This window comes from Corvus brachyrhynchos, unplaced genomic scaffold, assembly GCF_000691975.1.
Source record: "Corvus brachyrhynchos isolate BGI_N302 unplaced genomic scaffold, ASM69197v1 scaffold245, whole genome shotgun sequence".
Taxonomy (NCBI): domain Eukaryota; kingdom Metazoa; phylum Chordata; class Aves; order Passeriformes; family Corvidae; genus Corvus; species Corvus brachyrhynchos.
In genome coordinates this window covers 1,087,128-1,100,034 of record NW_008238988.1, presented here as the reverse complement: position 1 = coordinate 1,100,034, position 12,907 = coordinate 1,087,128, and the positions used below count along the sequence as shown (strand labels likewise).

General features: G+C 42.6%; 1 protein-coding gene across 1 annotated transcript in view; it reads left to right on the top strand.

Annotated features, from left to right (window-relative positions):
- SYNE2 (spectrin repeat containing nuclear envelope protein 2) overlaps positions 1-12,907 on the top strand; it is a 170,785-nt gene that overhangs the window by 86,817 nt on the left and 71,061 nt on the right. The window contains 7 exon segments of the mRNA XM_017738829.1: positions 794-976; positions 4,684-4,809; positions 7,153-7,347; positions 7,895-7,969; positions 9,026-9,145; positions 9,919-10,023; positions 11,637-11,849. Of these exon segments, the coding sequence (XP_017594318.1) occupies positions 794-976; positions 4,684-4,809; positions 7,153-7,347; positions 7,895-7,969; positions 9,026-9,145; positions 9,919-10,023; positions 11,637-11,849 (1,017 nt within the window).

The window sequence follows — 12,907 nt, the reverse complement described above, 5'->3', positions numbered from 1 at the left end:
GGCTCCAGTGGGATTTCATATTTCTTCAGGAGAACCGAGAAGTTATGAGTTGCTATTGCCATTCTGTCTTTCATAAATTGATCACTGAGTCTTCCATAAAACACGTATTGTGCTATGAAAGGGCACACTTCTGTTCTTCCCAAAATGATCAAGGTGGTTGTAAACTGGGCATTCACTCAAAGTATTGTGATATGAAATGCTGTCCTTGACAGGAAAGTCGTCTTCAGGGGTTTCTGTTGACTTCATCTCAATTCATCATCTCATCTATGTTTATTAGGCTGCTTTTGGGACCATCATAAAATGACTGGTTTGCAGGACAAAAGACAAAAACCAGAATTTGCCTAGAGTGACGTCAAAGAATTTGCACCAGTTTTTAACTGTCTTCACTGCCAGTGATGTTCTGCTTTGAAATGAACTGCTTAGTAAATAGCAACTAATCTGAATGTGACACTTTTTTGTCACTGTGCAAACTTTATGTATGTATATACAGAAAAACCAGAATTGTAAATATAAATTATATCTTTGTCTTGCTTTAAACAAACTCACCGTGGATTTTCATTTATTTTTCCCAAGATTCACAGAATCAGAGAATATTCTGAGTTGTAAGGGACCCACAAGGATCATAGAGTCCAACTCTTAAGTGAATGGCCCATATGGGGATTAAAATATTCTTTCTTCTTAAATGGGAAACTCACCAAAGACAGTTTTTGCTCATCATTAGTGTAGTATAAATTTATGGTGTTGATTTTTCTAACTCAGTATCACATCCATCATCTATCCTGTATCCCGACAGGTTATACTTGAGCATGTTGGTCCCATGCAGAAGACTATTGTTCATATACAGTCCTATGAAGATGCACTTCAGCTGCCAGGGCTGAAAATGCAACCTTTCTCAGTCTTCCAAAGAGCAAGACAACTCTTGAGAGAACTGAAGAAATTAGAAAAAATTACTAAGGAACAAAATGAGCTGCTGGAGGTAATTGATGGGGTTTTTTTTCTGACAGTCACCTGGACCACCTTTTTTTTAGAGAAATTTTGATCTTTAAACAATGTTGCTTTTGCAGCCAGTAGTTACATCTACTGTGTCTTCTGTGTAATGGTTTGGGGCTGTTTTTTGTTCTTCCTGTTTAATTTGATCCTGCAACAAAGCACACTGAAGTCTTGAAATGCATTTCAGTTTTCCAATTCAGTCACAGCTGACACCGTGTTGTAGAAGAAATGAAGGCTCAGGTGTCTCATGCCCCAGGTTTGCACTGGTGATGGAAGTCCAGTGTTAGTTGTAGGTGCTCACATCTGCAGCATTCAACTCCTTAAATTCACCTTGACCATGGAAATTCTTGTTGACAGCCATTAGGTGGAAATTGCTAACAGCAGAAGGTCTTTTACTGATCCAAGTCAGTGAGCCAGGAAAGTGGCCAATCCCTACAGCTGTGTCCTGGTTAATTCACTGTTTTGAGGCAGGCCAGCATGTGACAGGGACCTTTGAGATGCTGTTGGCCAGGCTGGGTTTGGAAACAGAGGTAATACAGCAGCAGGAGAAGGCAGTGCGGATGGGTCAGTGAGTGTTAACTCGGGGACAGTGAGAGTTATGGAACAGCTCCAAACCTGCAGGAGTCTCTGTGCAGCACTTCACTGAGCAGTGTGGTTGTACCAGCTCAGGGAAGTTCCAATTCAGGGCCTGGTCGTGCTTCATTGCCCAGGCTGGAGGAAATCTGGAGCTTGGTAATGCAGGTTCCCACGTCAGCAGAGGAATGAAAGTTCTTGTTTGACCCATCCATTTCTTTGCAGGATGCTGACAGCGCCTAGAAAAGTGTTATGTTATCTTTGCTGATCTGGTTTTCCTAACGTGTTAGGGTACAGCAGAATGCTTTAAAACATCTAACTGGGCGTTTCAGAGGCCCGGCAGACACAAGTGACAGCTAAAACAGCTCTGATTTTCAGTTTGTGAAATTAAAAGCACCACACAAAGAGAAAAACTCAAGCATGCCACATGACTAGTGCATGCTTGGAGTTCAGAAAAAAGCAATGGCTATGTTAGAGCTGTATAATCCCTACAATCCTTTTTTTTTCTTTTTTTTTGGTCCATACAATTTCTTATGTCTGAAAAAATGGATGTGGTAAAATGTACTTTTTTTAGAGCTACCAGATGAAATAATGGAGAATATTCAAAACACTTTAAAAAATCAGAAACAGGGTGCTTTGAAATTATCAGTTGTTATCATGACACTTGTAACTGGTTTGTGTAGAGTATTAGGTCAAATTTTAGATTTTTCTCCTTTTTGTAAAGCTGTGACCTTTTTTTGCTCAGCATTTGCCTTTATGTTGTAGACACCCAACAATCTGCAGGTGAATGAAATTTCTTTGTGAGAAAACAGATTGGAAAAATTGCAATTCTTGACAGCTAGTGTATCAAAAGCTGTGCAAAAGAGATTTTCCAGTGCAGTTGAATGGGTTGAAAGCAGCAGTACTGCAAAACAAGTCTAGCACCACCTAAGGTGTAACAAAAGATAAAGCCATTAAACTATGGCATTTTGAGTGCTGCATAAAAAATGTGGTAAGAATCCTGCTAGAGAGGAAAGCTAATGGCAGCCAAGCTTCATATATAAAAATAAATACATTTTCCCCCCCCCAGGGATTAGTCTTTGGATGAGTTTGTCCGTATTTAGCTATGGATAAGGCAATGGGATATTGCACCAGTAACTTTTGTGTAGTTAGTTGCATTGTAACACCTGAAACAGTAAATCAGAAACAAAGCCTGTAATAGGTATTGAAAGTGCTCTGGGCCAGGATTTTAGGTGCCTTAGTTCTTGGTTGAATGTTGCCCTCTTGTTTTTTTATTATGGTCTGTTAAGTCCCACACCTAAATAACGTCATCAGGAAGAAGATTTGGAAGCCACATCTGCTTCTACTGGTTTTCTGTGCAAGAGAGTGGTATTATTTGCATATCTGATGCTTTCCTGACCTCATTTTCACTAAGCTCTTCCAAAACAAATACACTGTGGGTAGGTGGGCCTTTTCCATGGGCAGGTCTTCTAGTGTTACCACAATATGAAAAGTAAAGAGCAACTGTTAACCAGGAAATAACTCAAAAGAGAGGCAGCACTTGTAGGAAGAAGTTCAGTCCCACATATGTGGCATAATTTGGTATTTTGGATAAAGGATAAAATCAGATTTTCTTTTCCCTGAGTAGAAGGCAAAAACAAATTAATTATCTTCAGGTAAGTGACTGTATTCACATATTGGCCTATGACAGAAGACATTGGAGTCTGTATACGAAATATTCAGACTGTTTAGTTAGTCAAGGAAATTTGAGGTAGTACTCACTTAACTTATTACTAAACACTCCTATTCATATAGAATTGAAGGTATGGGTAAGTGAATCTTCCTTTTAGGAGATCTTCTTTTACTTTCTCATTGAAGCTGAGCATGAGAGGACCTATTCCTTTTTCTTTCCTCTTTAATTCTTTGCCTATGGCACTAAGATTATAGGCCACAATTTAATATCTTTCCTTTCAAATTGGCTTTCTTTTTTTTAAGTGAGGAAAATAGTTTCTTCTAGGACCTGTGAGTAAAATAATGGTTATTTAGAGCCTTATTAGCCTGCATTTTCTTGAGAGGGAGTGCTGCTTGGAAGAAGTGACTGAAGAAATGGCACTGTTGCTATTCATGCAGGTGACACTCCTTGCTCTGGAAGGCAGAGTCTGTGAATACTTTGCAGTGAGATCTTTGACCTCTGGGGTCATTCAGGTGCTGCTCTCAGCAGAGTAGGATCAAGCCTGTTGACTTCATTGTTTCTTCATTACCTTTTGCAAGCACCTAAGGAACAGTCCTTTGATATTCTTTGGTTCTCAGCCTCTGGGTCCACAAACACAGCACCACCAAATGCTGTGCATATTCAATGTTTTCACAAAATATTCTAACTTGCAGATGTGACAATTTCTTAGTGATCTGAGACATTATGACAGGCTATGACTGACAGATATGAGTGTGTGGGGAGATTGCCCGTTTCTGCATGAACAGTAAAGCCTGGGCGGGGGGGGGAGTGATGAGATTTTACTGTCACTGTCAAGTGAAAGTGAATTTGGCTGTTTATAAATATAATTATGGTTTCCTATAAGCCATGTAAGCAGAAGAAGTTCACAATGTGGGAATGCTTATCATTTTTGTTGGAAGTATTCGAATTGTCATTGTGGTTTGGGTTATCCTCTGAGCTGCAGTGTTTGCCTGGTGTACAGCACAGCTCATTTTTGGTCAGTGCAGAACTAGCTGGCAGTAAAGCCTTGAGCACTAGTAAAAACCAGTTAGGCTTCCTTATTTGATATCAAACCCTGTAATTTCTCTCTTTTTCAGAACCTTTTCTAAATTGTAATGAATGTGATGAAATCTGCTCCATTTCAACCTGATAGCCAAATTCACTGTTCTACTCTGGAGCTCCTAGACAGAATACTCCACCAGACTTCAACTTGTGGATAGAGCAGCTTGTTTGTCTTTAGCAAGTGAATAATAAACTTAGTGAGGGATGGAGTTGTGCAAAGTTAGCAGAACAAACACAGTTTCTCTTACACATAACTACAGATACAAAGGAGGCTTTAGTACTCTTCAGTTCAACTTTGTTTCCTTACTGACTTGTTTGTTTCTGTACTCCTTATTTCAAAATTATTTATGGAGATTGCTATTTCACAGGAGACTGTAGAGAAAACAGAAAAATGTGAGCAAGAAATTGAAAAGTTGAAACAACTCCTAAAGAACCATTTGGTTGAAATATCACATGAAGATCAACCACTGGCTCAGAAGACTCCTTGTCCAGAGGTGGGTTTCATTCTTTTCTCTCTCATGTGTGTTACTTGCCCTGACAAACACTAATCATGGTGATGCAGAGCACTGAGAAATACTGGTGTGCTTCCCTTCCCCACCACAGTCAAGCAGGCAATTGAATGCCATAGTGTGAGCATGCAATTAATCACAATTAATACTACTTTGCAACTTGGGTGTATCTTTCATTATGTACTCCTTACTGATTTTGATGTGTCATTTGTGCCTATATCAACTTGTAAGAAAAATTGAGGGCTGTTTTCATGACAGCTGATTTGGTGAAACAATAAGCAGCACTGAGAGCTTACCTGTGCTCAGCATCCTGCTAATTTCCCTGAGGTGACAGCTTGGGATAGTGCCTAAGGACAGAACTGAGTCCCTTTCTGATGGCTGGTCATGCTGTGGTACTTTAGGGGATTCTGTTTGGGGTTAGATTCATTAGACCCCCTTCCTTGTCCTGACTGCCACACTGTGTTTTCATCAACTGATAAGCATGTGTTGCTTTTCTCTCTGCAGTCAGATGCTTTCTGTAATGGATGAATTGATTTTTTTAATGCAAAATTAAGATGTGTTTTAAGCTCTGCAGAAGTCAGGAAATTACTAATTAAATGTAATAACTATTTATAAAGTGCCTCTGAAATGCTCAGTTTTTTCCAGTCAGTCACAGTAAAGTTAATACACTTACATTGTGCTTGCCTAATAACTATAATCACTCAGTAGGCTCCTAAGTACATAGCTGCTCTGCTGCCAGCTGGTTGGATGTTGGAGGCTTGATGTAGTACTCAGCATGACTCATTTCCTGATCCTTCCTTGTTTTTGTCTCTGAGTGTAGGATTTTCTGTTTAATAGTTCTTGTTTTAGCAGAAAACTTGGTAGTTACAGCATTGCATGAATAGGAGTGGGCAGTGGAATCTCCCGTCTTACTGAGGGATGTCAGAAAAAGAAGTGATTTTAAGAAAGGTTTGGTTTCTGAGGAGGCTATGGCTAATTAAGTTTGCAACAGAGTAGCTGGTAAATCTATGCTGGCAAGTCTCCTGCAGTGAAATAAATAGAAATACTGTTCCTAGTGGACATTGATAAAAACATGCCAAATTGTCATGAATGTCTGTTTCTTCATTTCAATGATGTTTTCTTGCCTCTACCTTTGGATGATTTTATCTTGTGGTTTTGAGGGTACAAAAGGAAGAAAGCATCATCAGAGCAGAGTTCCCATGTCCTTTGAAAATTTGCTGGAGTTCCTGCCTTCACCTTCCCTGTCATGCTGCCACCCTAGAGCTATTAACAGAAGCTGTAGTGGAGACAGAACCAGCAGGCTTGCTGCTTTCATCTGCCACAGATTATTACTTGCATAACATCCCTAATGACAGAGCATGATGTGGAGCCAGTGCTGTTCTCACTTCGAGCCTGGCATCAAAGCTTGCTGTGATCAACTGAGCCCAGTGTGCAAAGGGATATTTAGCCAGGTTTCAGTCTTCTGAGCAAGTAACAGTGCTTCAAAGGGCTTTAGCACTTCCAGTAATGAAGGGAATAGGCAATTCATTCCATGCCCTGTCTTACTCTGTTATTTGCTGGGATTTCTTGGTTCACCTGGAGGCTGGGTGGTAAGAAAAGCCCTGGGAGAAAACTCGAAGGGCAGAACACTGGCTGGAGCAATAGTCATGGCCAGGAAGGAGACCAAGACATATGTGTTTCCCCCTTTGTTAGTGCAGTTGCTTGGGTTATTGTTTGGTCTCCGCGGAACATTAAACATTTTCCTTGAGCTTTGTTGGGGTCCATTTCTCCCAGTATCACATTCAAAGACATGGGATAATTTTAGCCCTAACCACATCCCTAACACCCATCAAATGGTTTTTTTCCTTTAGGCCAGCTCGGCAAAGACTGAGCCCTGAACTACCCTCATTTGCTGTCTTTGCCCTCCTCAGGGCTTTCCCAAGTGTTGAGTGTCAGGCTTCCAGGGAAGGTAGTTGGAGGTAACATCACCTGCTCTGACACACATAGTAATGCAACCCATCTGCATTCCCTCTGTCCTGGAGGAAACTGGTATTCTCATGGATATGCAGGACCTAGTTAGAATTAGTTCCAGCCTGCCACATTTCCTTCCACACTACCAACTTCTGTATGACCAGTGGCAGCTGCTGTCGTGCAGTGAATTTGTTGCTGTCGGTTTGCATGTACCTGGACATCTCCTGCAGTGACAATGGGGAACTGTCCCAAAGCCCAGAAAAAGGAAAAAGGGGAAATGGCCCCAGTACCAGTAAGAGGCATCACTGGTATCATCTGTTACGTTGCTGTTTGGTTAAGTAAGAACAATGGATGCTTACAGATGTTGTTGCTCCTTAGGGAGAAATGGAAGCTGTAAAAGAGGAAATCATAAAGCTGTGCCAAAGAAAGGAAGATTTCCTTACCGGGATGAAGAATTCCATGTCTGAGCTTCACCAGCGCCTACAGCAAGAAGTGCTTGAAGCAGCAGATGAACCTCCAGCCCCTGTATTAGCACAGAGTGACCTGATTGAGACTGATATTTCTGGTCAGCAGGTAAGTGATCACTCACCTGAGGGCCAAAGAGGGGAGGTAAATAACCCTTCTTGCTCCTGGAGGAGTGGCATGTGAGAGAGGAGCACCCCTGCCCGTGTGAATCAATACTGTCTCTCCTCCCTTTGTGTTCAGAAGGACGAGTGTGATGCATGTCTAGGAGAAGGCAGGAGTGGTGTGCCTCTGGCTATTTTTTAGCCTTTTTCACTTTAAGCATGAAGTTTGCATCAATCAACAGCAAAGTGCTCCATGGATAGTTTTGTTGATAATCAGTTGTTCTGGGATTTTCAGTGAATTATTTTCATGGGGCAAAATGAAATTTGTCCCTTTTATAGCTGTGCTGTTGAAACCTAACAGCATCAAGTCCCAATTTTCAGAGGTGCTTAGAACCTGCAGCTTTCAGTGACACTAATGTCGGTTGCCAGATGTTCAGTGCTTCTCCAAAAGTGGATCCCAAGTGGTAAATTTGTTTTGGTTTACATGAAGTGAAGAGGCTTTTACCGTTCTTGTCATGATTAATGGGGTTGTCTCTCTGTGTGTATTTTTGTAGCTGAAAAAAAGAGGAGTGATATCTCTTCTACCTTCCTTGGATGAAGAATCAGAAGACTGTTCTTTACACAGTAAGGTGAGTCCAGTGTGTTTTATATATATACAGCTGTGTATGTAAGACAGAAGATTTTGGTAAAGGAGAAATTATGAAAAATGTGAAAATCTGAAATATTTCAACTCCAAAATATCTGTTATCACTTCAGGATACAAAGGAATTGCACTCAAGCCAGTGTGCCAATATTCTAGTGCCAGTATTACACAGCACCTTGTTCAGTGAGGTGTGATCCTGCTTTTGGTGGGATTGCTTTTTTAGTAATGTCCCCTTTATGGAAGTGTTAGTGGCAAAATACCTTTTTTTGGTTTTATTGGCTTAATTACCAATGTTTATATGTGGAGGTGTGTTTCAGAAACAATTAGCCTCTGGAATGCCAAAACAGAAAAAGCAACAACAAAATTTATCTGTATGTTTGAACTTAAGAAAAAACAGGTGTGATTAGACTATTGGGAGTGAAGTTAAGATGGAGGGAATTTCTGGGAGATTGGGGGAAACTACAGGAAACTGGGCTCTGAATCTGGAGATCCTAAATGCCCAAGTGAACTGCAGAGGAGCAAAGCAGGGAATAAAGATTCATGATGAAATTAATTGCTTTTGGAAAAAAAAACTCCATGGCAAGATAGTGCAAAGAAGTCCAAACTGCTTGGAGAAGTGGTGCCTCACTACTGATCCAAGCACTTTGGTTTCAAGGTTTCTCACTCTACATCTTCACTGGCACAATTTTTCTTTACATGCAAGACTTTTTAGGGGACAGGACAGGAAAAAGCTAGTGTCTTGTTGCTGGTTTGGTGGTTGTTGGTCTGTTTGGGTTTTTTTCAGGTTTTTTTTTAATAGTGTAAAAAATGAGAATATTCTGCGGCCTCTAGAGAAAACTATCAGTGTCATCCAGCTGCCATTCATCTTGCAGCAGAGCTACAGAGCAAGAAGAGAGGTGGGATTTGGGAAGCACAGATATGATAGATAAGGCAGAAATAGAGCAAGGTGTTATTAGATGTTTGCAGTGCTTTACATGGCCTGAAGGAATATATCTGAGCTTCCTGTTCACAAGCTAAAGCTGAGCTGTTACTGCTTTCAAAGGGAAGTACAGCCACAGAGAAAGATGCAAGCTTTTGGCCTTCAGAAAGAGATGATGAAAGGCACAAGGAAGACAGTGCAACCTCCTGGTCTTCTGGTACCTTGTCAGATGGCATTGTTCAGGTAATGCACTCAGGTTTATCTCCGTGGGGATGGGAAACTCATCTTTGTGGAAAAGATCCGCATAAGTCCTAAGTGTTGCTGAAGCCTGCAGTGCAAGAGAACTGCAGAAATGCAGGACAAGGTAGCCTTATTCATATCTTCCATCTCACACTAAATCTTGCTGTGTAGAATCTCTTTTTCTGTTGCACGTACTGGTTGGACTCAGTCACCTTAAGGTTCTTCTGCAATCAAAATGATTCAATGACTCATTCCTTTTAGCTGTACAAAGCCCTCAAAGGTAGAAATGCACATTTAGTAGCAGCAACTTGTTTCACTGAACCCTGGAAAGGCTCTAAAGTGTAGGGGGTGATTTGTGGAAGAGGTTCTCTTTGTACATGAGAAAATCAGCATCTAGGACACCCAATCAGCTACAGTTTTGTTGCCATTCTGCTCTGTTCCTCATGGTGCCTCAGTAATGTTGTGATAGCTGCAATTGTTTGTTTCTGTACATCAGTGCCACAGGCATAACAAAACTGCTCTCTGTGAATCCTCTTGGGCCAGGACCACAGTAGGTTGAGTGGCTGCTGCTCTTTGAGGCTTCTCTACCACAGCAAGGCAATGGAACATAGAATCAGAGAGTCATTTAGGCTGGAAAAGAGCTTTAAGATTGAGTCAGCCATAAACCTGACACTGCCAGGACCACCACCAAACCACATCCCAAAGTGCCACATCTCCGCTACTGCACATCTGTATGGAAGATACAAATATTTCCACTGTTGCCTCTGTCTTTCCAGGATGAGGAAGCAATACCTGAATCACCCAGTAAACATGGTGAAGAAACATCTCTGCAAGCTTTGGAGGGCACTGAAGGTCCTGAAGCTGATGGCAGTCTGGCTATGGTGAGTTTGAAGGCCTGAACAAGGGGACATCCTGAGTGAGTTGTGGAACCTACCTCGTGGGCAGAGGCCCTGTTCCACTGTTTTGCTACTGGAGTTTGCTGCAGTATTATATGGTAGAATACCTGCAATCCTTTGTGGCTTCTTCATATTGCTGCTCTGGGTGATGATAAATTTTGACTTTTTCCTTGAAAGGGCAGTTTTCTAGGGAACAAAATGGAGAATTTTCAGGAGGGAAGCTGCTGGCTTGTCATTCATCCAGGCATGAATGGAGGGGTTTGAGTGATGTAAACGTACATCAGCCATGGAATTTTTAAATGGCAGTTACAGGAGGAATTAAGGAGCTTGACACGTGTTGTTGCTTTGTGGAAGACATGCAAAGGCTAAGATAAGAGTAGGCAGTAGCCTATAGGTTATATACAAAAGAGTGGAGGGAAACATGAGTGCTCCAGGAACACCAGGAGCAGCAGTCTGGTGGCAGAGCAGCTTCAGCTCTTAGGATCACGGAGTCCTGGAATTGTTTAGGTTGGAAGAGACCTCTAAGATCATAGAGTCCAACTATTAACCCAGCACCACCGTTGAGCACTAAAGCACATCTCTAAGTGCCACATCTACACATTTTTTGGAACATTTCCAGAAATGATGATTCAACCACTTCCTGGGCAGCCTGTTCCAATGCCTGACAACCCTTTTGGTGAAGAAATTTTTTCCAATATCCTGTGGCAGGGGGATTGAAACTAGATGACCATTAAAGGCTCCTTCCTAGCCAAACTATTCTATCATTCTGTGATGACATTGATAGCTGGAACAATGCATTTTGGCTCTCTTTTTTTTATGCCAAATCTCATTTTAATGTGAAGGTTGTGCACTAGTACTGGCCATCTCAGGTGCCTGTGTGCTCTGGAGCCATGGGAGCATTCAGGTAGTTCTGCTCTTGTGGTGTTGTGCTTGATTTACTTACTAAGTGCCAGTGTTTGCATGTGTGGAGGCATATACAGACCTGTGCAGCCTTCCAAGTCACCACTCATTATCTGCAAGTACTTTGGACTTCTTGTTATGGACGTGTGCAGTGCAATATTGCTTCTTCAAGAAGCATATCTGAGAAGAATTGCACAAGATGTCCTTAAAAATACACCATTTTTTTTATTGTGTGACTTAGAGCCCAAATAAAGCATGTTCAAGTGTTGGAACTGAACACACGCAAGTAGCTTGTAAGCATTGTCCAACAACTTGTTCTGCAGCTTCCAACTGCATTGCTTTTACGTGTAACTCCCACAGAAAAACATCTCTCCTCAGGGGAGAACAGGTTAATGTTGAGTCATCCACCTCCTGTGCGCTCAGGTATAGCTGCCCTGCTCAGGTAGATCCCTGCAGATGCAAATGGCTGCCTGGAAACCTGTTACACCAGATCTCGGATCACCTGCCTGCTGAGTTTCCCTTTCTTTCCTTTTTTTCCTTCTTGGTTTGTTTCTCCCCCCAAGTCTGGGAGCGTGGCGACAGAGTTGTTTCAGGGCTCTGTGAGTGTGAAAGTTAATCATCTCTCACTGGTAAGAGGAGGGGAGGGAAATTACAAAACCAGGTCGCTCACCACGGTGCTTTGATGTGCTTTGCTTCAGAGCCACCAGCCGCCTCCAGTCCCCAACGCCGCGCTGGGCTCGCAGACAGCGCTGGATGGCGGGAGGCCTGAGCCAGAATCCGTCCTCTTGGTGTGCCAGGCCCAGGTGGCCGAGCTGGAGCAATGGCTAGACAAAACTAAAATGTCCCTGAGGTCAGACCCTCAGACCCCGCAGAGGCAGCAGATGGTGGAGCCGCAGCTTGCTGATTGCCAGGTAAGGTGGTGACATTGCTGCTGCCGTGCCAGCCAGCCCCCTTCCCTGGGGGTGTGTCTGCAGAACAGCTCTGCCTGCTGCCTCTCTCCTGCTTCAGCAGCTCCCTCCCTCTGTGCACAGAACAGGTAACTGCTTGGCTTCAGCTTCAGGTGCAGCTCTGCCAGGGCTTGGTTACTCTAAAACCTGGTTTTAGAGTTGGGATCTGTATGGATCATGGGGATTTAGGTAGAATTCTGGAGTATATGTAAAGCTTTGGTTTGATTTGGATTATTTTCAAAACCACGGCTCAGTATAATTTGAATCCTCTATTAAAATGCAATTTTTCATTGGTCCTGACCACGATAAGTCAGCTAGAAACAAAAGAGTATTTTTTTTTCTTTTGACATTTTTCACTTTCTGCTTGTCAGAACGATCTAAAAGACTGGTCTAAGACAGCTTCCATGTTGCTAAGTTTTACTTTTGTAGTTTTTGCTATAAGGTAGGAAGATAGCAATGAGCAGTGGTGATATTTGGACTTACTGCTGTGCACCTAGGGCAGCCTCTTGCCCCCATGGCAGTGGAACAAAAGGAGTGGGTGGTACCTGTTGGTGAGAATGGGAGGAGGAAAACAGGACTGGCACCAGGGGCTGGGTGGGAGGGAGCCCTGGCATGCAGCATGTGCAAATTAAAACAGAGTGTGCAGGCGTGCCACTCTGAGGCTCCCCGTGATGCCAGTCTGGTGTGCCAGCTTGCTTCAAGCACTGAGCCTACCTACAGCAACAAATTTCACTCACAATACCAAAATGTCACCACTTCAAATTACTGAGGGACATTACCAGCTGTTTTGTTGTTGTTTGGGGTGGTTGTTTTTAATTGGAGTGCCTCTAGGTTTAGGCTGTGATTCAGCCAAGTGCTCAGGTGCTGAACTCTGTGGGAATTAGGATCCTGAATGCACCTAAGTAGCTGGCTGTGTCTGGATCCCGTTCAGGGTTTCTGTCAGCATAGGCTTCACCAGGGCAGTTCCAGCTGGTGAAAACAAGCAGGATTCAGGCAGCTGTAAGCACTGCTGAATTCCTGCT